Below are 27,286 nucleotides of genomic sequence, written 5' to 3' on the forward strand. Positions count from 1 at the left end.
TACTTTCTTTTCTTTTTGTTTGTCTGTTTGTGCTATGTGGTGTTTTGTTTTGTTTTTGATGAGTAACAATGTCATTTTTTATTTGTTTAAATAAGAGGATGACCAAATAAGCCTTCTAGGCTTCATTCCTTTCCTGCACTGAATTACTGTCTTTTCTATTGAATGTATTTGTATCCTCAATATTGTGCAAATAAACTAAACTAAAACTAAACTACATTAATATGTTGGAGGAGAAATGAGAATCAAATGTGCTCCAAAGCTTTTTTTCCTCTCTTTTGGGTCATTGTCTTAGAATTTGAAAGAGGACATTTAATAAGACAATTTAAGGTTAATCTAACTTTAAACTTAATCTAAAGCCCACAGAATCCCACCTGAACCCATATGTTATGCCATCTGAAAGATGACTGACTATGCAAATAACTGTCACTTTAAAAAAAAAAAAAAAACTCCAAACCATATCCTTATTTGGTGAAAGAAAGAAAGAAAGAAAGTCTTGGTGTTCAAATATGTAATTATGTGCTTGAAAGTATGTGGTGTTCGTGGCAAGTTGCTTTGCCTGTCCAGACAGCGATGACGGAGCTCAAAAGAGCAGCCAGCCTGAACCCACAGCTCGTTTTTACTGATGCTGTGGGAAAATCTTTGTCTGAATCAATCGATACGAGTCTGTTTCTTGTTTTTTTTTTTTGTTTTTTTTTTCTCACAGCCGTCTGCATGAGCGATTCCTCTGCTCCGGCTCAGTGCTGGAGCGTGGCATTAAAACTGCCAGGGTTAGGGGTTCTCTTCCCACTAGTATCACCAGGACTGGGCAGGGAAATGAGTGAACGAATAATGCTCCCTCTACTCTCTCAGAAACAGCAGTTTGTTTGCCCTGGAGCAAGGCAGTTAACCCCCCCCCTGTTCAGGCAGCAGCCAACAGTAACAAACTATGTGGTTGCACTGGGCAGCTCTCAGGTGGGAAATCTGTAAACTGACCAAATTTGAGAAAGAACTGAAATACAGAAAGCCCTTTAAATAAAATGAAAAAAAACATACGGGATCAGTTAAAATGTGCGTTTTCATTTTCATCCTCAAAGAAGGTATTAAAATAGACTAAATAAATGTACTGATGAGCAAAAGAGGACAGTAATGAGAGCAACTGATGACACTCAAGTGGGACACTGTTTATATGTGAGTACACATGAGTGTTTGACTGTAATCCAGCCGAAGGCAGAAAACTGCTTGAGAAGTACTGAATATGTATGTAAACATCTTACACTCAAACTCAGTAAAACTGAAACTAGACAGAACCGGTGACCTCATTGTACAAACAGACTGGCACACACACACACACACACACACACACACACACACACACACACACACACACACACACACACACACTTGCATATGCCCACAACTGAATGAAGCCACATATACATGCAGTCATTCAGCTCCACATAAGTCTTTCTGGAAAGCAGTGCTAATAAGAAAACAGTTGAACTGTAAAATCTCAATCAGTTGTTTTATCATTTATTGAGTTTCGTTTAACTATCTGAAGTCATGTCAACTTAAAAGTTTCTTATTACAATCAGAAGCAGCTCAAAACATGTAATCATGACTTAGAGTCTTGTGATTTGCTGATATGTGAGATCCATAATAGAACAACTATTACAGATCTACATTCACATTACAGATCTTAAAGTCGCAGTGAAACACAAGCTAGAGTGTCTTTAGCTTCTGTACTGTGATGCATTTTCCAGTGAAACTGAATATTTGAGCAGTGTACAAGAGTTATTTAAGTCAAATCCTTTGCATTTGATTGGACCTCTAAAAAGTGGGCGGGGCTTAGAATAATCACGATACGGAGCTGCAGAGAGAAACGAAGAGGACTGTCGGCTCCACACACACACCTCCCTCACCTGTTGTTAGATCAGGAGGAGGACGAGGAAGAGATGAATGATTTAGACCTCAGCAGCCACGCTGATTTGGAAGTTTTTGCCCACTGATATCCAAACACACGTCTCTCCTTATCTCTCTCCATATCGGTCTGTTAGCTACTAGACCCACAAACGGTGAAGTGTGGTTTTATATGACAGGTGTGGCTACTCGCCCAAAGCCACATTTGATTGGATGAACTTTTGTAAACGCCCCTGAGTGCAGGATGAGTCATTAAACATTTGAAACTGTTTTACAGGAAGTGAAAATAGGGATTTTGATGTAAAAAATAGTCTGATACTGATTTTTTAAACATATATTTGGCATATAACAAGAGATAAATGAACAATTAACACAGGAACACAGGATTAAAACTGGGTAAATGTATTTTTTATTTCATGGGGCCTATTTTTTAGTCAGATCTGATCTTTTTGTGTTGCTCGTGTGTGAACACCACTGAGGTCCTGCCACTCTGACCTTTTAACTGAAATGTAAACCGCATGCGTACAAGAATAACAGCAATAACGTCATTTGTGTGACAGTCAAATCATAAACATGGATGACATGGCTACATGTCCAGGATTATTTGTTGTGGAGAAGCTTCTCCATAAATGTCCTCGTCTCTCTGTTGACTCCCGTCGCCGTTGTCGCCATCCTCTGTGTTTATTTTTACCGGGCTACGAGGAGCTAGTTAAAAAAAACACATAAATTCGGATCTGACCGTTCAAGACGGCATCGCATAGCTAGAGATCAGATATGAATCAGATCTAGGACCACATGTGCAAGTGGCCCAGATCTGATTGGTTTGTCGACACTTCCCTGAAAAAAAAAAAAAAAACAGATCTGAGTCACTTGGAGGCGAAAAAATTGGATTTGGGCCACTTCAGCATGTAATGTGAATGTAGCCTAATTAACAAACTCAACCAACTATTCAGTGCTAGTTCAGTTAACAGCCTGGTCGCTTACATTTTTAACTTGAAATAACTTAATGGTGTGTGTGTGCGTGTGTGTGTGTGTGTGTGTGTGTCACTGACTGACACCAGGAGCTATCACACAACAATCCTTCATCACGGACCCATGTGTGTCTTGGAATAATAGCTTAATCGCCTGAGGCTGATTTGAAGTGTGTGTGTGTGTGTGAGCAGGGAATGAGAGTTGCTCGCACCACGCAACCGACCCACTTGTGCTCCTTTCAATCTGATTATAGCATCTCGACTGGGATGTGTATGTGTGTGTGTGTGTGTGTGTGCGTGTGTGTGTAATTATTGTGTTTTGATGCCTCTCGTGGGAAATCATCACCTTTTGCCCCCTGAGGGCAGCATCATGCAAAATTAAATGCCAAAACACACACGCTACACACACACACACACGTGAACACATGTACAGACTCACACCTAAACACACTTTCAAATCAGCATCAGGAGTAGCCTTCACTAATCTCTATTCTCGCACTCTCCTTCTCACAAACACAAACACACACACACACACACACACACACACACACACACACACACGCACACACACACACGGGGATGAGCTTTAATCAGCTATTCTCTTTCAACTGTGTCCTGACGAAAGCAGTCCACGGAATATTAAGGAGCTGTGTGTCAGTGTGTGTGTGCGAGTGTGTGTATGTGTGTGTGTGTGTATTAGGAACAGAGGGGGGTGCAGGCATTATTGTGAATATTATTATCTCACACTGATTACAGAGAGAGAGAGAGAGAGAGAGAGAGAGAGAGAGAGAGAGAATGAAAGAGAGAGTGGATCTGTAGAAAGAAAGAGAGGGAGAGAGAGAGAGAAAGAGGGCAAAGGAGACAGACAGAGACTCGGAGACAGAGGGAGCGTGACGAAAGAGGGAAAATGAAAGAACTGGGTCACATCCATCCTATTAGCTTTGTACCTGTCATCAACATGTTAAACACCTACACAGACACCAGAGTCAGATGTTGCTGCGACTGAATGAGAGTGGAATAATCCATTGAGAGGAATCATGACTCCAGTATTGAGTCATTTGGCAGCTGCATTGCATTGAATACAGCTCTATATCTGATAGATTAAAGAGCATTGCCATCTGTTTACAGAGCAGTTACCTGCAGATGATGATGGATCAATGACGGCAAAAGGGAAATGATTATATAATATTCTTGCCCCCACCTTGGTCTTTACCTCTTCATCATCTCTTATTATGCTTGATAGGACATTCTTATGCAAAATACTGTCAATAAACAACTTCCATCCATAATATTTGTGGTCTTGGTGAGTGTCTTGATCACTGGTAGCCGCTGATAGACTCATACATTTATATTACCTTCAGTCAGCTTTTGTAGCACTTCACACAAGGCTTATGAGTCCTCTCTCCTCCCATTGGGATTTCATTAAGCGATGGTAGCCTGGAGATGAAAAGATCAAGTGTGCTCCTGGGACTTCGCCAGTTCAATATTCCCATACCAGCTGGAAAAATAGTGAAACTTGTCATTATCTGGGTTTATAATATAGCAATGATACCCAAAAGAGTCTTATTTACTGTGATTACGGCTATGACGGAGCTGCGGATGAGACCAAGTCGCAGCCAAGTGCTGCTGGCAACGCTGTAGTCCTCATAATCATAGCAAAGAGCATCTCGTGGGTATTATAGCTTTTTATACAATGACTGCCAACACATTTGTTGACTTAGAAGTTTCCCCCCTGCAGTAATATACACTCAGTACATAAGAATAGAAGTCAGGGGAAGGAGGAAGATTCATAAAACACACACCAGTGAGCGAGACTGTTCGGCTGAGGTCATCGCTTTGTAATTCGCTGCGCCACTTTCTTATATTGAATGAAAATGTGATGTGTGGAAAAACGTGGTGATGTTTTCTGCTCCGGCATTGACCGCCATACCTCAAAAAAAAAAAAAACACAATTCAATATCAAGACCATGACGAGTCAATAGGTTTTCTCCCAATATAGGGTAAGTGAATTGAAGCTCAGTTCAATAGGAGTGAATTGGATCTCATGATACTGAAAAGCCATGCCAATGATTTTAAATGATAATGAATTCCTAATTTATTTGTTTCTGTTATTGAGGTGTAAAAATGAAACACTAGACAGGAAAAAGAAAAAGAGCCAGTGTAAGTGTCAGCAGTTCCTGTGGCCTGGGACTTCCATTTCATCCCCCACCTTGTGAGTCATGGGGAGTCCTAAACCTCCAAACCTAATCCTAAAAAAACAGACAAGTATTGTTTTCATCTCATGGTGAACAACAGAAACAATCAAATGATTCACTTTGGTACCGTAATAATCATATCACGTAATATGCAGTACATACTAGCCAGAGGTAAAAGTCAGTATTTGGGTTTCTCCTGGTTTTGTCGGTCTGCAGCAGTGGTGGTACTGCAGCTGTCAATGCAAGTGATAAAGGGCCAGTTTTAATTCATGTAACAACAGCTCCCCCTACCTGAAGACAAGGGTACTGCACTGGTCACACTGCATTTCACAAGGCCAATACAAGCTCTGCAGTGGAGGCAGCACGCAGATATTAATACACAGCAAAAAATATAAAATAAAGCATTTGACTGAGTTTACAGTTAATGTTTGATAGGGATCAATTTTAATGTGAAGAAACTGATTACTGATCTCTCTCTCTCTCTCTCTCCCAGCCGGTGGACTTCGAGACTAAAAGGTCGTACACTTTGAAGGTGGAGGGATCCAACCCTCATGTCGACCCACAGTTCCTCGCTTGGGGGCCTTATAAAGACGAAGCCACAATAAAGGTATATATGTGAAAAATATGTTTGTAAAACTATGAGCTTGTCTGGGTTAATGTATGTGACTAGATAAATATCCTAAGAGCCTTTCAACAATTCTGCCTGCATTTGTGTGTGTGTGTGTGCGTAGATAACAGTGGAGGATGCAGATGAGCCTCCTGTATTCGTAGCTCCCAGTTACACTTTTGAGGTAGAGGAGAACGCGCCTGAAGGCACCATGGTGGGACGAGTCCACGCCAAGGACACTGATGTTGCCAACAACCCTGTCAGGTAACACAGACACAGAGACAGACGCAGAGGCACACACACGGAGCATGCACTCACACAAACACATTCGCTACGACAGGCTTGTAGCGGTGGGGGAATATTGAATTTTCACACTAAACTTCTCATGGAACACCGCCAAAAAAAATATTTAAATAGTGTTCCTTCAGCTACACTGAACAAATAATATGACTCAGAGAAGCTTGGCTTTACACTCATATTTTTATGCATAACCACAATTACATAGAAAGACGTTTTCAACAGAGAGGGATGCAAAGTAGTACTACAAAAGCATGGCCAGGCACGTTATAAAAATCGACTCTTTAAGACTGAGAAGATACTTCCGTCGTGCAGGATATCTAATGCTTTAAAATACTGTGCACCAGTTTTCTATATATCTCTTGATCCTAATGTGTTATAGCACTATTATGTATGTGTGTACATTCTCTGTATAGGTATATGATCCCTCGGTACACCGACGTGGAGCAGTTCTTCAGTATAAACTCAGAAGACGGCATGATTACCACAACGAGACCTCTGGACAGAGAATCACAAGCCTGGCATAATATATCTGTGTCAGCTACGGAGATAGGTACGTTTTCACACTCATAAAAAACAGACACACAAACAAATCTGGACACATTTTGAGAGAATTGGGACTGAATCTGTGTGTGGTGGGTCTATCTTGTCAAATATAGGCTACAAACACACACACTTCTAATTGCCTTCATAGTGCGAGCTGGAAAAATGTTGGGGATATGAATCATTACTGTTTTTTCTCCACACTCATACCCATAACGTTTGAATGGGAAGTGACACAATGGCTATGAGGCTGTCACTGCTAATTTACTGATATTTTCAGCTATTTCAGGAGAGCAGTTAGTTAAAAAGCTACAGTCTTCCTGTTCTTCCATCTTGGCTGCTGTGTGATTTGTGCCACTGAAATTAAATATATGCTGATATAGGATAAAGAGACAAAGTCAAAGATGAACAAACAGATGGAAAAGTCCCAGATAGCCACTAGGCTGTACATATGCTGGCATCCAGAGCCCAACCTGTCATTCTGCGGTGCTGGATGCACTCCATGACATCTTATGTACAGACTTTAAGTGGATTCAAGCTGCTGCCTTTCATTTTTTTTCCCCTCTGGGTGGGACCAAAGTCAGCATTTTTGCCGTGAATGTCAGTGAAGAACTGCCGAAACCTTAGTAAATTAATTATATGCTCAGTTTTAGCCATTGGCTTTATGCAGACTGCTGTAGAGTAGACGGTGATATTATTTTTGTTGCGTGTATCCAGCTGTTACCCTGCTTCAGTGTTTGGTGTCTGAGGCCAGTGTTCATGTGCATTCATTTGCTGTTTGTCTGCGTGGCATATTATGTTGTTTTCATGTGACTCTTTTGACAGAAATACACGTTTAGTTAGTTTAGTTGCATAAATTAGCTGAGATCCAGCTAATAAATTCTCCAATTACGATTTAAACTGCTTTTTACTCTTAGTTTTGTTAACGAAAGGGGAAGACAGACACACAAAAAAATGACAAAATGAGAAAAATATAAAGATTTAAGTACAAACAACTGCTAAGGCACCACTGAGATTTTAACTTTTTTATAGATTTGAACAGTTTACTCTAAGTTAACTGTTTATTACTGAGTGAATATGGCAGTTATAGCACAGAAAGCTGGTAAAACCAAAGTAAAAACAGTTGAGGCAGAACTAAAACTTTTAACTGTATCTCCACCACAAACACTCTTGCTAGCTACGGCGAGAGAGACAGAGAGAGAGAGAGAGAGGGAGAGAGAAAGGGGGAATGCCAGTCGACCAACAGGCCCCTCTGGAGCTTTCTCTCCCCGGCTTCAACCCCACAAACCCTTCAGCCAGTGAGCCACAGTGGCCCCACCCTGGTATTCTGTGGTTGGGGCTCAAACTAGCCGAGCGCCGCGTGGTTTCCCTGTGGCGTGCTAGACGCCAGACAGCCAGATGGAAACGGGCTCGCTGCCCACAAAACTAGGACTATTGCAGGCTATGCTAACCGCTAACGGGCTCTGGGAAGCTAAATACATGCCTTGTAATGACAGGGTAGTGGAAAACTCATACTGGCTAGAATTGCAAATATGCAAGGCGGACAGTAGAGTGAAGAGATGGATATTTAGTTGTGTTTTTTTTAATTAGTTAGCTTTCTTTTTTAAAGATAAATGGATCGAAAAATACACTGTTCTCTCTCAGTGACTATGTTTACATGCATAAAATATGCTGGTTTTAGCCCTTATTACGAAATATTCCTACTAAGCTGTTTACATGGCTAATGAAAATGATTATTCCACTAAAATTCCCGTTTATACGCAGTGGGTTTTCAGGGAATCACAAGATCTTAAGAAACCAGTGAGTGCCTGATATTTTTAAGTGATATTGATATGACTGATATTTTAAATTTATAGTTACGGGCACATCCAGTACCTAGGTTGTCCCATGATGTTTACTGCACTGCTGAGTGTTTTTGGTGCATCACACCATCAGTCCGTGGCTGCATGTCAGGATAATAACCAATCCCCTCCAATCCCATCGTGGAGAAGGCATGCTCTCTTTTTCCAGCTCTCCATTCTCCTCTCATTCCTCTCCTCTGTCTGCCTTCCTGCTCCAGTATATGTCATTTTGCCTGCGCAGGGGTAAACACGCAAGAGGTCGTGTGTTGCAAACTGCGGTAAAAACCCCCGATTGACACGCATATTCCGAATGCTCCTAAAAACCAGATAATATCGGCATAATTTGGCCTGAATCGGAAAATCCGAAGGGAATGTGCGGTTTACATGACCCGTATCAAATTCAGAATATTGTCATATTCGGAATAATAGTGGAATATTAGTGTGCATGTAAACATAGTCAGTCTTTCTTAGTTAATATTCTGAATGAATCAGGCTCTCTGGGAGTTCATGTTTGCTGCATATGTCTACTTTGGCTGTTTAGAGATCATTCTCTGTGCTTCACAACACTTTTTTTTTCTTCAATTTATCCCCAGGAGGCATAACTTGACATTTGTCACTTTTGCACATCAAGATTGTTTGAGTAAAAACGCTTGTGAGAGAGCTAACCGAGTGGCAGACTGTCTGACTGAATATTTTGATGTCTCTTAGATTCATGTCTATAATTTTTTTTGCAAATCTAAATAACAAACAGCTGAGTGAGTAGCTGACTGATTGACAGGCTGGAAAATATTCACAGTTAGCTTTGTCGATGCTAAACATGGATAAGAATGCAGATACACAAACGAGCACAAATGACATTCTGACTTTAATATTTTGACTCTGTTTTGAATTTCCGTCTGCAGCAGAATACTGATGATTTTGCCCTATATATATTGTGTGTGTGTGTGTGCAGGAGGCCACCACCAGGACACCAAAGTGCGTGTTAACATCAAAGTGAAAGATGTGAACGACAACGCCCCAGAGTTTGCTACCAACAATGAAGTCCTCATGTGTGAAACTATTGCACCAGGAAAGGTACGTCTGTCTGTGTGAATGTGTTTGTGCATGCACAGTGGAGATGCATGTACAGTATATGTATATGATTGGGAGGATTATAGTAAAATTTTACCCAGGAACAGTATTTTCATGTATTTGTCTCTGTGTGCGTGGTTTAGGTCATTGAAACTATAAGCGCGGTGGACAAAGACGAGATGGCTCACAGACAACACTTCACGTTCAACCTCGCTCCAGAGGTCAAGCACAACCACAACTTCTCCATCAAAGACAACAGAGGTGGGTGACCTTTAAAATAATATTTTCATTTATTTCTCCCACTTCTTGTTTCTTTTTCAGTCCCTTTCTGTTTCTAGCCCTCTCTAGCAGCCGGTCACACTGTTTCTCTCTCTCTCTCCCTCTTTTCACTCAGATTAGATCAAAGCATAACCAGATGGAGGCTTACAGTACCTTGTAGAAAGCAGCAGGTGCTCTGAAATCTCTCTCTCTCTCTCTCTCTCTCTCTCTCTCTCTCTCTCTCTCTCCCTCACACATACACACACACACACGAATGCGCACGTGTCCTTGGGGCTGTATTAATTGCGGTGGGGTCTCTGTCCGTCTGTACATATATCTTTGGGGGCCAGCTGATTGAATTAACTTTTGTGAGTACTGGGAGAAAGACTTACAGGAAGAAAAAAAAAAGAAAAGGAAGAGAGAATAAGGCAAGAGAAGGGGAATATAGATAGAGAAGAAGAGGCTCTAGGAGGCAGATCACAGCAAAAACCAGGGAGTGTATCTTTAGTACACGGGACCAGCAGCAACTCCCTGTGTATCAACACAGTAGACATACATATAACAGGGAGAATATCAGAGCAAAACTCAAAATGTCACCAAAAGTGCCATTTATACAGACATAACAGGCAGATATAGATATAGAGACAGACAGATAGATATACACACAGATCCCTTAGATACACACATGCACACACATACATGCACACAGACAGCTGTCAGGGAGTACCAGTGTTGGCAGGAGGCTGATAGCAACAGCTGACAGTGACATCAGTATCAGAGAGAGATGAGGGGGGAGTTACCTTCTCCTTCTTTTGGGGGTGAAAAGTTTTAATGAGCGCTTCTGAGTTTTTTTGTTTCTTACTGATAATTGATTACATCCCTCTTTTCCTTTCACCCTTAGTGCAAGTTCTCTGAATTGCTCAAGGGCTGAATTGTAATTTTGAATTGCACTCGATGGATGACTGTCGTTGCTTTATAACAGTAAGTCTTAGTGTGAGGATGAGAGGGTGGCTCAGGAGGTAGAGCGGGTCGTCCACCAATCAGAAGGTTGGAGGTTTGAAGTATCCTTGGGCAAAATACTGAACCCCCAAATTGCTGTTTGAGTGTGTGTGAGTGTGTGTGTGTGAATGGGTGTGTGAGCTTTAGAAACATTTGTAAAGCGCTTTGGATCAAAAGCACTTTATCGCTCCTGATGAGCAGGTTGGCACCTCGCACGGCAGCCTCTGCCATCAGCGTATGAATGCGCGTGTGTGAATGGGTGAATGTTGGCATGTGTTGTAAAGCACTCTGAGTGGTCGGTAGACTAGAAAATCGCTTTATAAATGCAGTTCATTTACCATTACTGGAGTAGGGTCATTTGAAGGAGGCAAAGTCATTATAGACTCAATTCTTGAAAAAGAAAAAAAAGAAAGTCATTCAGTGTTTCCAGGCCTGTGGATATGTGGTTGTACTGTAGTTGTGCTGCATCCATCTTAAAAGTGACTCTCATACCTGCAATACACAGATGAATCTGCAAAGAGCTCCGGGGCTAAAAGCACTAAACATTACAGCTTTTAAATTAAAATTAAGGACCGAGTTTGAGTTAAGGTTGAGATTAAAAGTTGGAGGCGAAAAGCTAAGAAATAAAAGCAGCACAGCACAGTCGCTCCTAGATGTATCACTTAGATTGCTCTGTAATGTATTTTTAATGTAAATGTTGAAGACTCTTAGCGTGGTGATGTTGACTTCTGAAATGCCTTCGAAGTACCTCATCTCCTCCTGTGTTTGCAATAAAGCTTGTGTGGCATTAGAGAAGAAGAGAGGCAGACAGAAAGGAGGGGGGTTTTTGGAAGGGGGGGGGGGGTTAACAGCAGTAACAGTGACTTTTGATTATATTTCATCCTCAACTGATATATTGACCCACTGACAGGAATTTAATATCACCAGATGACACCTCATTGGCTCTTGTGTCTACATTATGTGTGTCTTTGTGTGTGGGTGGATGACAATGGTAAAGACAGAAAAGGTGTGAATGAGTTGCTGAGAAAATGTGCATTGTGTGTGTGTGTGTGTGAGAAGAGAGAGAGCGATGGAGTCCAAGCTATGTCGAAAGAGTTTGTTATAGACGAGCTCAGTGAATGTACCGAAATAGAGAGATCTTTCCATCATTTTAGCTGCTCATCTTTCTATCTACTTACCAACATATTTCTATGTCTCTCCACAGACAGCACAGCCAGTATCTACGTGCTCCGTAAAGGATTCAGTCGTCTGACCCAGGATGTTTACTACCTCCCCATCGAGATAAACGACAACGGTTTCCCCGCCATGAGCAGCACTAACACCCTGACCATCAGAGTCTGCTCCTGTGACAACAGAGACACCATCCTCTCGTGTAACGTGGAGCCGTACGTCCTACCCGCTGGTCTCAGCACCGGAGCGCTGATAGCTATACTGGCCTGTATTGTCATTCTGCTGGGTAAGGAGTTAAAAACTCAAAATTGGAGATTTGTTTGGTTGTGAACACCAAAAAGAGATTACTGATTTACGTAAGATTTCCTGGCTGCTACATGGAATTTCAATTGGTTAAGATTATCTAGCGGTGTGTTTACAGAATGAATCTTTTAACCAAATCTGTCAAGACGCTGTCCCAATAATAGCAAACATGCCTGATATTTGCTTTACACCGAGGTGACACATGGGGAGTCAGTCTACTGCCTTTGTTGATGTTTCTCATGTGATTTGCACTGCATCATTTGAGCTCCGGTTAAGATTAGGAATCCTGGAGTCACCTCTTCTCTCTCAAAACCAATCCTTGAATAATAATGTAGTGTGTGCAGATTATTGTCTGAGGGACAATCAGTTTTTGTTGTTATTTTTTACAACAACAATAGGTCTTCAACATGGTCTCCAGCCTTCGTTTTTTTTTTTTTTTCTCAGCCCACTAGGTAACCCACATTGCAGCTGTTATCTGTCCTTTTTTTAACAGTGTTGTACTTCTGCACATTGTATCCTCGCAGTTGGGGTCTACTCTGCATTTTACTCACAATACTACACAATCGAGAACATTTTAGAAGACATACTGATAACCACCTGCAATTAAAATGGCATGTTTGCGTAGCACAATACAATAATGATATTAATTAAACTGTCCTAGGTCTAATTACAGTATCTCCCACAGTGCACGCTAATTATCTAATACTCACTTTTCTCTTTTTTCACAGAGATTGTGTGTGGATACTTATGTAATAACTAAATTCAGAGCAATATTTTAATCGTGTGTTTGTGTGTGTGTGTTTCTCTTTGGCAGCCATAGTGGTGCTGTTTGTTGCACTGAGGCGCCAGAAGAAGGAGCCTTTGATAGTGTTTGAGGAGGAGGACATCAGAGAGAATATTATCACGTATGATGATGAGGGAGGTGGCGAGGAGGACACGGAGGCTTTTGACATCGCTACACTGCAGGTATGAAGAGGGGCATGGTGGCTTTTAACGCCCTGTTTTTTATGATAATAGTTACAACAAATGTAGGTGAAGCTGAAGGGATATGAGGATGATAAGGGTATGAGTGATCACAGAGTCAAAACTCGTGTTGATATTTGGACAACATGACACACCTCATCCTCCAGCAAATAAGTAGATATCTTCCTCAGCTCTCGCTTATTCTGTACAACTTTTGCAAGTGTCTTTACAGCCTTATCTGACATTTTAAAGCAAGGTGCTTTCTTTTCTGACTGTTCAGAACCCAGACGGTGCCAACGGTTTCCTGCCAAGGAAGGACATCAAACCCGAGCTTCAGTATCCCCTCAGGCCCGGCCTCGGCCGTCCAGCGGCCAACAGCGTCGACGTCGACGACTTCATCAAGACTCGAATCGCCGAGGCCGACAGCGACCCGACCGCACCGCCCTATGACTCCATCCAGATCTACGGCTACGAAGGCAGAGGATCATTGGCTGGGTCATTGAGTTCCCTGGAGTCTGTGACAACAGAGTCTGACTTGGATTATGACTATCTGCAGAGTTGGGGGCCGAGGTTTAAGAAGCTGGCAGATTTGTACGGGACCAAAGACTGCTGCATTAACGATGCTGATGATGGTGAAGACTCTTAACAGTGGTCTTAATAAGTGGACGCCCCTGATTTCTGATATATTGATTCCATGAGGATTTGTTAATTGAGGGTTCAAACTCCTCAGTTCACAATTGTTACCAACTACCAACTGATCAGTTCATGCCAATTCGTCAACCAACGTTAACAGCTCTCCCTCCCGTGGCGCCTTCTTTGTCCTCCAAGACGATTTGTTAATGAACACATAATGAACGCTTGGACTCAAACTGCTCCCAGTTACTCCCAAATCTTTCCTTTCCCTCCGATATCTCTTTCCCTCTGTCTTTCTACAGACTTGAGCATTGCAGGGCTGGGAAATCTGTTATGTCACCAGTTTGTCTGTTTGGAAGTAAAATGTTGCTGTATGATCAAGATGACTTACTTATAGCAAACTGTTTAGTTTATTAGAGGTTCTATATGCTTTTTGTGGACTGGATTCACGTATTTCCTCGATGGTTCCGGAGAGAGATTTTATTCCCGTAACAGGTCTCCGAGTGGGGTGTATTTCCCTTAGTCGCTCTCTTAGTGGTGTACGTGAAAGACACACAGAAAGAGAGGAAGAGATACAAGTAAATTAAAAAATAGTTAGTATGGGATCCAGCAACTGCCTGATGTAACGAAAGAGAAACGACTGGTAATGACACCGCGTCAGGAAGGTCAAACAGTTGAAATGAAAACGCTTTTTTTCACATTTGTTGTCGTGTGTGCAGAAATTCAGCAGGTACTGTGGTTTAGATGGCGTGACAGACTCTGGGTTGTTGATACTTTGAAGACGCTCACAGCATCTTCACAGTATGGTGGCCTTATAATAAATAAACAACAACTCCAGGGGTAAACACAACAAGAATAACAATGTGACGATAGAGACCACTAGCTTCAGTAGCTACCCACAGACAAATGAACACACAAGGACTGAGTATCTGTGAAAAATGCTACTCAAATACCTTTTCTTTTTTTTTTTTCTACTCCCAAAAAGAGATAGACTCAACATGGATTCAACTTAAAAAAAACTGTGGATGATTCTTTGTTTTCATTCTTCACTGCAGAGAAGACGTGAAAAAGAAAAGCTGCCCTTCTCCACGCCACGTCCACGCCCCTGTGTCCCCACCGCCCCACCCCCATTCCCTCCATTTACAATCACTTCCCATAGCAAGTCCACCAATGAATGATCACTTCCTCATTCGGAGTCCACCAATGATGATCAATCACAACGAGTAAAAACCTGTGAGCTCTAAAAATCGCCTTAAACTTAATGGACACTCTTGCAACGCAGTGCATTCTCTTTTTTTCTCCTTTTTGTTTCTTTTTGTAACTTGAAAAGTATATTCGGAAAGCAAACTACTCTCCATGTTAGGTATGTACAGAACAATGTGCAGACATGTGATATATCACTTTGAGGATCCAACTTGCGCCAAGTGCACTCTTAAAACAGGATAAGCTGTTTCCGCCGGTACGGTAAATGTAGATCTGGAAAATATGAGTTGTGTTATTTCCCAACACCAGATATGTTGGCAGCAACATCTGTTGTATCAACATATGTTGCTATGTAAACATCTTTAAAAATGTGCACACTGGAAAATAACACAAGCTGTGTTTTCTGAGCCACATATACGGAGAGGCTGGAAGCAGAACATCCTTTTTAAGCGTGTGGGTTCTTGTTCAATCTCTTTTTTATTGTTATTATATTATTATGATTATTATTGTTGTTTTTTATTATTATTATTATTATTATTATTATTATCATTATTACGACAATAATTGTTCTTTCTTTGGCTGCAGCTACACAGGAACAAATTCATGTTTAACTCTTTGCGGTTCAGATTTGATGTTCTTATGGTTGTCAAAACATGGAGAGACTACATGGTATATTCCATTTTCATCTTTGGACAGCTTTAAGTTTACTGCCAAAAGTTAAACATCAGCTTTGGTTTCTGCCTGTGTACATACAACCTCTCTCATTTCTTTTGCTTTTGTTTCTTTTTTTTTTTTTTTTGTTTTGTTTTGTTTGTTTGTTTCATTATTTGGCGTTTATTTGTTCTTTCTCCCTGGTCAAGAGGAATACTAGCAATCTGTGTTTGTTGCAGTGAGAGAACGCCTCGTTTTTATTCTCTGTCAAGTTTTATGGTACCGATTTGTACAATTTTAAAAGTTCTTATTTTAGTATACATGCAGAATATTCCAGTATTACAACAAAAAACATGTTAAGAAGATTAAAAAAATGTTACAGCATCACACTTATATTTTCTGAACATTGTACTGTTGCTTTACTATGTGCTTCAATCTCCGAAGCGAAAAAAAAAAACTTTGAAATAAATGCTCTTTTTATAAAATGATATTGAACTGTGTGTGTGAATAAACTTTGTGTTAGCTTCGGGCACTACACTGCTTACATTTTTGCAGAAAGGATTCCCATTACAGTAGCTAAAGGTGGTAGCCAGGTGGTCTGTCTGGGATCCAATTCCAAAAAACATGAGCGACAGTAAATGTGTGAATGTTAGCCCAATAAAATGTTTCACGGTCGACTCAGAGTCCAGTTACCAGAGTAAGAGTACAATCAAGCTCACCTTCGGAGCAGTCGCCCCACTCTACCCTCCCACAGCCAACATGAGTCTCATGTTTTACCTGTGAGACTGGTGTTTTAATGCTGTTGTTCAACATTTGTGATGTGAAAACCTCAGATTTCCACACAGTCAGAAAAATAAAGTGTGTGTCCAGGTATTAACACCAAGGAGCGTCTCTCCTGCCAGCTGCTGACAGCGCTGTCAGCCGAAGAGTTGATCACACTGGGCGGTAGAGGAGGAGATGCTGATAGCTTCTGTTTAAACAGTTGTTCAGTCAACTTCGCTGCATTTAACTCAGAGCAGGAAATAGTCGCTCTGCATCGTGTTGTCCCCCGTTTCCATCACAGTTGTGCATTTAGGTCATTTAGAGACGAGTGTAAAAGTTTACAGCGTGTCCTGCTGTCACGCTGCGTTACTCTGATATAATGACGCGTCAAAATAAAAGGCAGTGACACGACTGAAAAAATGCGAGTCAACTCAGGGGGCTTATCGACTGATGCATCGACTCAGCGACTTTTAGGGGGCAGCCCTAATGAAATGTAAATCAACAAGCAGTAAATGCAGTCTGTCACGTGTGGACGGAGGTTCAGTCAAATACATGATGAGTTTACACTGAAAGACAAGCAAACCCTATTCTTTTTTTTAAAAAAAAAACATTTAAATCTGACTTGAGTTATCTTAAATTTGGGACAGTTTTTGTGGTACACATAGAAAAAATAAACAAGTGACAAAACATTCAGCAAATTGAAGAAGCTGGACAACTGCATGTGAAGTCAATTGAAAGACACAATTAAACACAAATTCATTAGATTAGACTGAACTGAACACAAACATACATAGACACACCTCCCCACATACACGGCCAGTTTGTCTGTTGCTCGCTAGCTTAAAGCTAACGTCTGTACAGTTGTTCACTTTGCTGTTAGGTATGAATGACATGAGGTGAAAATTAATTTTGCTTTCTCTGAACACACCTTAAGAATCTACAGCCATGCTAGCAGCTCTGTGAGGCTGTACTTAGGAACAGCAGTCCTTTGAATTCAATGCTAACATTATCATGCTAACATGCTCATAATGGCACTGCTAACATGTTGATGTTTAGCAGGTATAATGTTGTTCAAATTCTAAAAAAGGCCTGGTTGATTTTTCAACTGTTTGTTTTTAACTTAGCTTAATGAAAGACGGCACATGATTCAAGAGGGCGAATGATTCAGGAATTGTGTTTTTCTTTCATTATTTCACTATTGCCAATTAAGTCTTTTGGCAGATTTCACAAACACACCTTTGGAAAGACATTACAATATTTATTCACCACCATCATAGAGAAATGTCATGTGCTTGTACAAATACATACACCCGACGTATACAGACAGACCACACGTACACACGGATCTCATTTTCCTCACTCCGAGGGGAGCAACACTGGGAAAGGTCAGGCTGCACTCTGGATGAACAACAAAACAGGTGATATGGAAAGAGGCAGACAGCGAGAAGACACAAAGGAAGGAGTGCAAGGAAGGAGGGTGAGGTGAGAGAGAAGGGTACGGGATGACAGATTGGTGTAGCAAAATTATACCTTACTGTAGATCATGTTGCAGTTATTGTGCTGAGTTTTTATTACCTCTAATGCGGGGAGGACATTAATATTTCTACTGAGCTCACCTTGTGCGTATCTTTCTGATCTGGCTTGAATTACAGGATTTTGTGGAATTAAAAGCAGACCAGACAACACAGCATTTGCAATGAATTAGGCCTGGAACTAAATACTATTTTCTTTATTGATTTATCTGCTGATTATTTTCTCCATAAATTGTTCACTTTATAAAAATGTCAAAAGATAGTAACAAATGCTCAACAATAGTCCAAAACCCAAAGACAAAAAAAGCAAATATTTACATTTGAGAAGCTGGAACCATTTGTTTAAAAAATTACTTAAATGATGAATCGATAACCAAAATGACTGACAATTTATTTTCTATTAATCGACAATTCAATTAATCATCTAATTGTTGTAGCGGTACAATGAATACCACATGGTTTAAAACAGTCGCTGTTGGACTGTAACAGGAAAACGGCAGCACGCATCAGGAATATTTGAAAAATCTCTGCTTCGTGCTGCTGTACTAACAGTAGTCAGCTGTCCGATTGATCAATATCGAACTTTAATCCAAGTTAAATTCAGTGCAGAATGTATTGGCTAAAAACACGTCCAGCTGGTGATCAAACCAACTGACTGACAACGTTTTCTCCTCCTGACTGACTGCACTGTTACCTTCTTCTCTTCCCGACTTGTAAAAACTCTGGTTCTCTTCTTCTGTGACATTGTGACACACTGCTCTGATAAATATCATCAATGCAAACATGCGATGTCACGGGCGATCAATCGTCCCTCGAGCTGAATCAGATCCTGACGTGACTCGTCTTACGGTCGTCGTGGTAACCAGATGACAGTGTCTTTGTTGTGTGATGCAGCGCTTTAGCTCTTTTTCTCTAAGTAGTTAAGGTTATTAAACCACTTCCACACTACTGAGGTTGTGTTGCTGTACATCAACACATCACAATACCGTAAATATCATGATATGACAATGTTTTTTTATCGCATTAGCGGCATTATTATGAACAATATGATATGGCACACCCCTATTACCAAAATATGTGAGATGAAAGAAAGAGAAATGCAAATTAAAGAGGGAGGAATCAAAAGGAAAGGAGAGAGAAAGAGGAGTGAACTGGTGCGCCTCCTACTAACTGTGGTCCCACAGGGGACGGAGGAGGTGGGAGGTGGGAGGAGGGAGGAGAGGTGAACTTCTGCACCTGACTGAACCTTTTCTGCCGTGTCCCACTGGGAGAAGGAGAGAAGTGACAGAGGGAAATCGAAGGAGAATCAATCAAGATAAAGGAGGAGGACAAGTGAACTATTGTGTGTGCCAGCTGGAGGTGACAGAGTGGAAGGAAGGGGGACTGAGGAGACAGAGATGAGAGAAGATGTTAAGGAATGAGTTAGAGAAAAAAAAAAAGAAAAAAAGGGAAGGAGAAAGAAGAGGATGCAGTGAAGAGGAAGGGGAAAAGGAGGTGAACTTTTGCACCTGTTTATGCAAACTTAACATCTCCAGTGGGGGAAAGAGACAGATGTCAATGCAAGGGCAGTCATGTTTTGTTGGTTCAAGAAAGTAAAAAGAGAATGTTTAAATAGTTAATGGCCAAATGTGATCTTATTAGAGCAGGTAATCAGATTTAAATCAGCCGTCATAACATCAGCAGGCTGTTGCACCAACTATTGTATGTGTAATTTGAAGATTAGATTAGTTTGAATGGCCAAGGTAGCCATGATGGAGGCTTTCTGTAGAACTTATGACTCTATTCATGTCTGATACAGCCATAATATTTAAGAAAAAAAGTATAAAAATATGACAAAATGCAGAAGATAGTATTATAAATAATCTTTTAATTATTACATATTAAAGTGCCAAACAAACAAAAGTTTCTGTATATCACAAAAGGTTTGTTGTACACTCATTCTCTTTTCATTCTCTTTCTTTATATCAGATGCTCATACAGTAGTTTGCTTCCCTTTTTAGTCAAACACAGTCCAATATGGAAACGCTGGTGAAACAGACTGCAGCAGATCAACACTGCAAAGAGTTTTATATTCTTCCTCCCTGTTGATTTCTCTCTTCCCTCTATGTGTGCAGTTCGGGTATTAAAGTGTGTGTCCTATCCTTGTTATTTAAATCCTTAAATACCTAAAACTCCATGAGTCCCCTAGGAGCCAGAATATATCCTTCTCCACAAAATCTCATCAATTGACACTGAGAGGGAGTGTGTGTGAGGGAACGACGGGATGATGACAGCTGTGTGTGTGTGTGTGTGTGTGCTCAAGCCAAAATCTTTTTGCACTCAGGTTTGTTTTATTGTGTTTTCATGGAGTATCTATATGTGCTACATCTATACCAAAGTGATGTAATTAGTATTCATGTCAAAAAAATGTGCTGTGCAGCAGTTTGGAGAAAATTGCAACTCACACTGTTTTCGGTGCCTCATGTGGAGCAAGGTTTCCGCCAGTGTATTGCAAACCCAGCAGCCGGACCTGAGTTGACCCCCCGACGGGCCTAAGGATTGAGGATTTTTTTTTTTTTTTTAATCGAAAGGTATTTTCTAAACTAAAATGTGTTATTCAAGTAGCAAAGCTCCTTTAAGGAATAGCTCATTGCATAGCGAGTGTGCGGTCTGTCAGGCTGCTCTAAAGTGCACGGGTCTCTGCATGCACACCGGTCACACGCCGTGCCACCCACCAACACGAGTAAATTCTCAACCTGTGGGAAACACTGTATCACCGGTAACACCTTTACACACATTAACATGTTTTGCTCAGCCCCCATCCCATCAGGAAACCCTGATGTGGAGAACAAGCTGCTGCTTTGTCTCTGCTCTGTAGTTCCAGTGTGGGAGCGTGTTTGAGTTAAGGCTTGTGTGTTTATGTGTCCTATTGTATTTCTGCCTTTGTGACAACCGGTTTTACACCGTGAGAGTGTGGACAGTTTTGGAAAGTTAAAGACTTTCACTGGGATCCCACTGGGCACGTCTGTGTTAGGGTCCGGCTCCGACGCTGTTTTGTTCTGTCCTTCACACAGCGTCCTACGCCACCGGGAATGTCTCAGAAGCAGAGCGGATTGACTGCGGTCAAGCCATCCACCTTTAAATTCAGTTGCACTGCTACTACAGTAATTACAGCAGCCTTGTCAAAGCCACACTAGAGCCTCCTGACTACCGTTATTACTGCAGTAGCAGCGCAACTATATTGCCCAATTTTGTTGATTTGCTCAGATTTTGTTGATTTTTCCTTAAATTTTTGTGCTTCTACTATGACTAAAAAGGCTACGTTGTTAAATGGTTTCTTTATTTGTCTGTTTTAATTGTGTTTACTGTTGATATACGATTGTGAGTCTGCACAGGGTGTTTGATTTTAAAAATTGACTGGATGACCTCTGCTGTTTCTGTGACTGACTTCATGTTCCAATTCAAAGTCTTCATCTAGCCCAGGACAGTCTAAAGGACCAGAGGTGTTCCTGCTATACCCGTTTATCAGAGATACATCAGGGTTGACTAACGTGTACTAAAATATCCAGACTAAATAACATAAATAATAACTGCATCTCACTGTCAGTCAGATTATGTTTCCTTCTGGAAAAGTCTGTTAGTGAAGCTTTAAATTGAGATTATTTTGTCACAGTACAGTCAGGTACAGCTATGTCGAGGTGTAATCACCAGAGCTAAGCTGAGCTGGTGGTGGCAAGAACGCTGCTGTCTTTAATTGCAAATGATCGTACTGCATTCTTCTGTTGGGGATTTGGACTTCTGAGTTCAACTTGCAAAGTTAGTCCGCAAGTCTGAACCCGGCATACTCTGCATTGAGCTGAGCAAGGCATTTTATCTGGTCTTTACTTATTCAAAGGTGTGTTTGAGGACTTGGTTTTAGGGTTTTTCCCTGGTCCTGTCTGCCTGGCTTATAACACCCCTAAAATACTTTGTTAGGTTAGTAGTTCTTGTTAAAGTTGGGGTAAGGGACTATAAAATGCCTCACAAGTAAAACAGTACAGATGGGTGTGTGCTTGTATTGCTATCTCTGCAAGGGCCACTTTTAATTTTAATCCATTGTTTTAACCCTGTGGGCATATTTAAGTTGGTCCTCAATACTTCAAAGGGCTGTTTGAGGATTAAGACTTAGTTTTCAGGTTAAAGTTAGGATTAGGTATAGATTAATTCACCTGTGCCTCATTTCCTGATATGCTCTTGCTTTCTGTCTCTGTTTTTCTCTCTGATGTCTGTGCACCTGTAACCTATAAACCTCGAAATGATACTGACAACTCTGACATCATTTGATTATTCCCATCTTTACACAAAAAAAAAACACAAAAAATACCGTTTGATCCTGATGAATAAATCACAAGGACTAAATTGTCAATTTTCCAAATGTAATGAAAAAGTAATACAACAACTGTGTGACAAATCACTTCTCCCTGGGAGGAATAATTGCCATTTTGCCACTGTCTTTTATTTCCAAAGAGATGCCCTTGTACTATAATACCTTGTGCACTTGAGCATTGTGGGAAGAAACAGAAAAGCATGATTCAGCAGATTGAGAGAAGTCATTTAAGGTACAGTACTTTTTAGCTTCACAAATCTGTTTTTTTCCTCCTTCTTACTTCTTTAAATCTACTTTTAAACTTTCTCGCTGAGCTTGTGGCCAACAAGAGTAGATTTCGTTTTAGTCAGGGGTCTTTTAAATTAAACAAATATCCGATGTCACATTCGATTCATGTCGAGTCACAATTTGTGGCTTAACCAAACAGAAAGCTGCCGTCTCACCTCTGCTAATGCTAAATTAATAAGGCAAGTCTTAACACTGCTGCAGCTGAGAAAAGGTAATATGTGTTATGTGGATTTACTGAATTAATAGATTTGAACAGTAGCAGCTCTTTTGTTTACCTCCCTTTATGATATTTATGTATCTGACACCACTCCTTTATCTCTCCTCCTTCTCTATTTCCCTCTGATTCCTCACCTTCTCCTCACACTTGTCTCTCCACTCTTTCATGCTTCCTCTCTCTTTGTCCATGTCTCTCTGTCTCTCGCCCCTCACTCTCTGTTAAGATAATTACAGTTCATTCTGTGTCAGTGTGTAGGGGGATCCCAGGCTGGCTGAAGCCTGATTAGTTTTTAATCATGAAGTGGCACTTGAGTAAACAGGGAAATATTCTTCCCATCACTCCAGAGAGGAGAGGTGTGTATGTGTGTGTGTGTGTGTGTGTATTTGTGTGTGTGTGTGGGAGTGAAATAGTTTGTGTACAAGCTGGATGGATGTCCTTGGGAGCACTACAAACAGACAGACAGTAAGTTAATTAACCAGTCAGGCAGCCAGTCAGTAATGTAGTTATTCATTCAGTTTGCCAGTGAATCTGTAAGTTGGTTAGATGCATGGGGAATGTGTTTTTGTATCAGCTGGATGTCCTTGAATGCACCGCAAACAGAAACACAGCAAGCAAGCACTCACACAGTAAATTAACCCATCAGTCAGTCAGGTAAGTTAATTAGCGAAATGGAAAGTCAGTCATTTATTTAAGGAGTCAGCCAATCTCACATTAAGCAAGTTAGCTTCTATGTCATTCAGTCATTCAGTTTGGTAGTTAGAGCGATCCTTCAGTGTGAACCTTAAATTCAACAGGCACTTAACAGATGCTAAAATGAAGGAGGAGGCCAAGTCTGACAATAAAAAACAAAACAAAACATTTCACAATATTATATCATACAGTAAACGCAACTTTTAAACTTTTTAGATTTGTAATGAACTCATCACATAGATGTCTGTGAAGGTTCATCATTATTTTCCAACCTTCTTCAATCATTAAAAAATTCAGTCCATATTTTACACAAGAGACATGGTGCAAATGGAAACCTGTGGTTTCAAATAACAAAAAGAAGTACTGCAATCAGTTTACAGAATTGTGTAAAGAGGCATTCAAACTAATTTGCTAGCTCAGGAAAAATGTAACCAAACATTCATTCATATTAATAATATGAACCTGAACTGTGGTGTGTTTTGTTTATGTTTTATTTACAGGATTGTGTGACAACAGTACGAATTCAAGGGCTAAACCACACACATTTACACAATTCATGTGCTAATCTTTCTATCTAGGAATTTCTATTTAGTCATCCAAAGGAATACTCCAGTAAGGGAAAAAAGGGTTAAAACTAGAGTTCTCAGATCATACAATATGCATCTAAATACACATTCCACAATCCATAACAAAAATGATAAATAATAAATGTGCAACGATATGATAAACGATTCAAAGCTGATTCAGTTCAGCTCTTCTTAGGATTTGGTATTTTTGCTTTTTTTAAATAATAAGTATGACTAAATTAATTTATTATTAAAATAAATAGTTAATTATTAAATAAATGTATTATTTATAATAATATAAACTATGTATTGTGCTACACCAATGGTAAACACGGGTAGTGATACATTGGATTACTTTTTGGCTGAATTTTTGGGCTGAATTTTTCACTAAAATAGTGCTGAGTGGGTATTGTTTACCTCTGCTCTTAGCTCAGTGTCATCCCTCTGAATATGGTATTTTCAATAACACTGGGTGCACGTCCCTGTAAATAAAACAGAATATAGCTACGGTAGCATTTTGAAGATGGCACATGCATATAAACCTCAGGCAGCGTGGTACACAGTGGTACTGACATCCTCCTTTCAGTATGTGGACATTGTGGATGGTTTGAAGCAGGTGTGTGATTGGGAAACATTGTAAGCCAGCAGGTGAGGGGTGGGTCACACACATCAGCTCATACACACACACACACAGGCTAGAGGCTCAGGAGCGCACAGAGCACTATGGAAAGATCGATTTTTGACAGCTGTATCCATTTATTATTTCGGAATTTCCAGCAGAATTTGGGTGGGATCTGTGGTCGTGTATCGATGCAGCAGAATCTCTGACTTTTGTATGAGTTTACGATACATATCAGTTCATCTTTAAGCCCCTAATTTAGCAAAAGCATATTTTGTTTGTGTGCTTCTCTGTCTAATTGGAGATGTGTAATTTGGCAGTGAGTAAAAGGTTTTTATTATTTGACAGAAACCATTTCCCCATCACAAGTACAAGATTTTTAGGTTTTAGATTTTTATTTTATTATTATTTCCATTTGTTTAGTACAGATGTGCAGAGGGCCTAGTATTTGTATTTGTATCTGTATTTGTTGAGGCAGTAAAATTATTTGTATTTGTATTTGTATTTGTATTCGAATAAAACTGGAGAGAGGCTTAAAAATCCTGTTTTAAAGCGTTACAATAAGTGTTCATGAATAAACTACCTTACAAAGACGGTCCCCACACCAGGTCTCGAACTGGAGTCTCCCAGATCATAGACAACTGTTCTGACTACGGAGCTAAAACTTTACTCATCACCTAATTGCAGACAGACCTCTACCTATTTATACACCCGTAACACAGAGACAGCACACCACGTAACGAGTAGGAAAGAACTTCAAAGGCGATTTTTTACAACCTAACTTTGTGGAAAGGAGAAGGGGAACAGCAGGTTATGGAGAGTCTCTTGGGAGCACTTTGCATGTGTCAGTAGCTCACTTTTATCTCTGGGGAACAACCTCAACTCTGGGAGTGATGTCCACAATAGGAAATGTGCGTCATGTAGCAGGTGGATGTGACCCCCACTTGTTGAAACCTACTGACAGACAATTTTTAAAATATTTGTATGAAACAAATATTCATAAAAAACCCACTATTTGTGCTTTGCCGAATAATGTATTTGTATTCGGGCACACCCCTACTGTTTAGTTTATATATTGCGAGATGGTGTTAAAGTGTGTTGGAATTTGAGTTTCTCTTGTCTGTTAATACGATGTGCCTTTGCTCCGATGAAGGTAATTGGGATTCTAATAAATGAAATCAATAAAAAGATGAGGTCCAGTTTCAGTCTCTACCAGAAATGCTCATAACTAACATTTTCTTCAGAAAACTAAACCAAGAGACAACAAATTCCATCCTTAAAAGCCAGTCTGGTTGATTTATAAATTTGTTGAAGATAAAAGGCAAAAAATGTTTGTTGATAATGATGTTGACTGCAGACACCGTCAGGCATGCCCTTCGGTGGGAAACTTTTTTTATTCATAGGGATCAACACAGCAGCCAACTACTGCAGCGGCTGAATCTCAGCTGTATGCTGCACCTGCTGCATGTCCTAGGGAAATATGAGAAAGTCAAAAGCTTTGTACTGTTTGAAGCCACCAGCTGGTCTATTATATGTCAAAAAATGAGTTGGTACTCAAAGCTGTGTCATGGGAAGATTAAATGGGTCCCCAAATGATTGAGGACAAATTGGTATTCAAGCCTACTGGCAGAATTATTTCGAAAATGGTGCAGTATGCAGGAAAAGCCCACTTTGTTCAAAATGTGTCTGCCTCTGAAAAAAAATGGCTGTGAATGGACTGAAAAAAACTTTATATTATATCAATGTCATGATGACTGTAATGAGTGATGAGTTAATTGTACAAGACATGGTGTTGACGTGCAGGGTTTAGCTGTACAAGGAGGAACTCATTTAACATGTCGTATTCAGACAGGACACAGTAAACTCTACTGAATTCTGCTTTATTCATCTATTTATCTATCTGTCTGTCTATCTGCCCATTTGTATAGATTATATAGATTCATGTCTGGAGGTCACTGTCTACACAGATACACACACACACACACTAAGACATCGCTTGTGTGCAGGGTCAAGATGTGAATTTGTTAACGCAGCTTCACATTCACATTAAACGGACTGAAAAAAAAGAGTTAAATGCAGACAAAGCCATGCACATACACACAGAGAAGCGCCAGCAGGCTTCTGATGGAGAGGTATTGACCTCTGGGGTCTGATGAACCAAACTGCAGCTCTGGTTTTCTTTGTATGGCTGTGTTTTGGTGTGTGTCTAAAGCTGAATCGAACAAAGGTAAGGTTAAGGAGAGGGCACTTTTACACAGGAGAGACAACAGACCAACTGTATGCGTGTGTTTGGAAGTGAAGCAGAGAGGGACAGAGCGAGCCTGAGTGTCAGTGAGTGAAGGTTATGTAAAAGCAATCAGTGGCCTGTTTAATCTTTCAGAAAGAAGAGCTTGCTCATTTCCATAATCATCATCTCTCTTTCCTTGATCCCCCGCACTGCTTTGCAGCAGAGCCACCAGTCCAAGACAGCGAAACAAGTCTATGGAGGATCTAGTGAGACCACCTCCTCCCCCCCTCATCTCCTCTGGTCCTCTGATCTGTCCTCATAATTCTCCTCTGGTCTCATCACCCGGCCACACTTGAAGGCGGGATGAAAAGCCTGCTTTCATAGAGAGGGATGCGGCGCAGTAACAGTTTAAATATGGAGATAATGTTGCATACTTTTT

At 40.6% G+C, this 27,286-nt stretch overlaps 1 protein-coding gene across 1 annotated transcript in view; it reads left to right on the top strand.

Moving 5' to 3' along the window:
* Window positions 1–16,089, top strand: part of cdh11 (cadherin 11, type 2, OB-cadherin (osteoblast)) — a 93,316-nt gene extending 77,227 nt beyond the window's left edge. Inside the window, exons 9-16 of the mRNA XM_067610693.1 lie at window positions 5,556–5,669; window positions 5,794–5,933; window positions 6,383–6,519; window positions 9,303–9,424; window positions 9,565–9,682; window positions 11,883–12,134; window positions 12,966–13,117; window positions 13,395–16,089. Coding sequence (XP_067466794.1) covers window positions 5,556–5,669; window positions 5,794–5,933; window positions 6,383–6,519; window positions 9,303–9,424; window positions 9,565–9,682; window positions 11,883–12,134; window positions 12,966–13,117; window positions 13,395–13,760 — 1,401 coding nt within the window. The 3' untranslated portion in view covers window positions 13,761–16,089. The remainder of the gene's footprint in view (window positions 1–5,555; window positions 5,670–5,793; window positions 5,934–6,382; window positions 6,520–9,302; window positions 9,425–9,564; window positions 9,683–11,882; window positions 12,135–12,965; window positions 13,118–13,394) is intronic.
* The last annotated feature ends 11,197 nt before the right edge of the window (window positions 16,090–27,286 follow it).

Source organism: Thunnus thynnus, chromosome 14 (assembly GCF_963924715.1).
Source record: "Thunnus thynnus chromosome 14, fThuThy2.1, whole genome shotgun sequence".
In the NCBI taxonomy this organism is placed as follows: domain Eukaryota; kingdom Metazoa; phylum Chordata; class Actinopteri; order Scombriformes; family Scombridae; genus Thunnus; species Thunnus thynnus.